This window comes from Propithecus coquereli, unplaced genomic scaffold, assembly GCF_000956105.1.
Source record: "Propithecus coquereli isolate 6110/MARCELLA unplaced genomic scaffold, Pcoq_1.0 Scaffold140, whole genome shotgun sequence".
Lineage (NCBI taxonomy): Eukaryota > Metazoa > Chordata > Mammalia > Primates > Indriidae > Propithecus > Propithecus coquereli.
In genome coordinates, this window is record NW_012138303.1 from 252,763 (window position 1) to 255,216 (window position 2,454).

General features: G+C 35.0%; 1 protein-coding gene across 1 annotated transcript in view; it reads left to right on the forward strand.

Moving 5' to 3' along the window:
• TMCO1 (transmembrane and coiled-coil domains 1) overlaps positions 1-2,454 on the forward strand; it is a 57,615-nt gene that overhangs the window by 30,536 nt on the left and 24,625 nt on the right. The window contains exon 4 of the mRNA XM_012639506.1: positions 1,210-1,408. Within this exon, the coding sequence (XP_012494960.1) occupies positions 1,210-1,408 (199 nt within the window). The remainder of the gene's footprint in view (positions 1-1,209; positions 1,409-2,454) is intronic.

Here is a 2,454-nt window from a genome sequence, read left to right on the forward strand (position 1 = left end):
ATGATTGAGCCCTTTCTCTGTTTAATATATACTAGGAAGGCAGCTGGATGTATAGTATTAAGTAGATAATCATACATATAGAAAATATCAAATTTATTCTGTATTCTTTGGAGTATGATTGTATGAGCCTTTTAGAACCACACAATAGTTGATCTAGATATTTAGGGTTTTTTCCCCAAAGAAAAAGATATGTTACTACTTCTTTCTTCCCCAACAGAAACAGTGTAAATACCAAGTGTTTTTCTAAAAGAGGATTTTCTAGCCATTTTAACTGAAATTAAAGACTATTACGGTAATTTGGCTGATACTGTCATTTTTTTGTTAATGTTGTAGTTTAAATAGGTATCACTATCCTTAATCACATTGATTTTTATAAGTTTCATTGTTGTCTCATTATACAGCTTATTCATAGAAAAATATAAAAGAAGCACATATCCCTAGCACCTTAACATAAATACCGATATGTATTTGCTTCTAGCTATTTTCCTATGCTTTTCTCTTTTAGAAACATTTCTCTTTTCTATTTCAGAAAAAGTAAAAGGAATTTCTTCCAAACCCTAAAAGCTATTAAGTAAAAGTAAGTTATCTCAGAATATTGTGTATCCAGTTTAGTAATCTGCTTTAGTCATTCACCACTATATGTTCTATAAATACCTATTCAGAAATGTTCATCCTGTTTAATGTGTGTATCAGGTATCTTTGGGTCTTGGAAAAGATCTTCTTGGTGTTATGGTTTAGAATAGTGGCTCTTAAACTGTGGTCTGGGGATCTCTGGAAGTTTCTGAGACCCTTTCAGGAAGTCCTTGAAATCAAAACTATTTTTACAATAATTCTGAGATGTTACTTGCTTTTTTTACTCTCATTCTCTCACAAGTATTCAGTGGAGTTTTCCGGAGACTTCATGATGCATGATACTGCAACAGCCTGAAGACAGTTTCCATTTCTAATACAGATATCAATGTCAGTAGCTATAACCTACACAAACAAAAACTTTTTAGGGTCGTCATAATTTGGTAGTGTCTAAAGGGAGTCCTGATTCCAAAAGAATCGAGACCCACTGGTTTAGAAAAAGATTGGGAATAATCTAGGGCCTTCCTTACATCACTATACTTCAGGTTCATGTCTCTTTTTAGCATGTCACCTTTTCTTTGTTTTTCAGAGATCAAGAGACTTACAGTTCTATTTCTGTCCCAGATTCTTCTCTGGAAGTAAGAAGCTTGTCAGTCCTCCAAAAATAACAATTCTTTGTTTGTTCCTTTTTAGATTTGATGGTAGAGTGGTGGCAAAGCTTCCTTTCACCCCCCTTTCTTACATCCAAGGACTGTCTCATCGCAACCTGCTGGGAGATGACACCACAGACTGTTCCTTCATCTTTCTGTATATTCTCTGTACTATGTCAATTCGACAGGTGAGTGATTGTATCTGCTATTTAATATGTATAATCTTCCTTGCTCTCATACCCTAAATTAGTTCTTACTTCTGCAATACTGGACATGTTTTACCTGTTGCTACTGAGTTCTTTCAGTTGCTCATTTTAGAATTCCAGTGTATCATCCTAAAGCTATTTTATATGCCTATAGGTCTAGGTTAGTGATCCTTAGGGATGAGAAGTAGTGATAAAAGCAAACATGGATTCCACATCCCATTCTTAGAGCTCTCAGGTTCCTTCTTCATTACAGCTATCTAAAGCTACAAAAGTAAAGAGTGGGTTTGGTCTTCCCGTTATCATTTCTTCATTATACTCCAGCACTTTTGGCAGTTCAGGAGCACAGGTAAGTGTAATAATTTGGTGATTTTAGGTTATTCACAGTTGAGATAAAGTCTGTGTTACAGAATTTACATTTGGCCAACTTGATGATTAGACATTCATAGTGAAAACCAGTGAGAGATAAGATGGAAGTAAAAGAGTTATGAGGGCCCCTAGAAAACGAAGTGGCTTTTCAGATGGAACTTTAAAAGCGGAAGGAATAATTAAAGTCTCCGGCCCAAGAATTCTGTGTATTTCAGGACATCATTCAGTTTCTGAACGTACTGCCATTCAGCAGACATCGTAGTAGAGAAGTTTGCACGTGCATCAAATATAAGCATAATTCTTTCAATATTTGTTGCATAAATGAATCTCTTAGAGTTGTCTTTATATCTCCCTTCTGTATACTATGTGTGGCAGTAGATTTTTGGTTGACCGGCATGTGAGAATCAGTAGGAAATGGAATTATAGTTTATGGCTCACCAAGATCTTTGTGATTGTATTGCTTAATATTTTTTCACAACTCGTCTTTTATCACATCCCCACAAAAACAGCATTTTGGCCATTCTGACTTTCTTTTTTCTTTCTTTTTTAACCATTTCAATCTCTTGCATGTACTGACTTTCTTAACAGTTTCTGTATTACGCTTACCCAGATATACTTTTTGCTTGTATTTTTCCTTCTCTCTGAATGCCTACCTCTTCTTC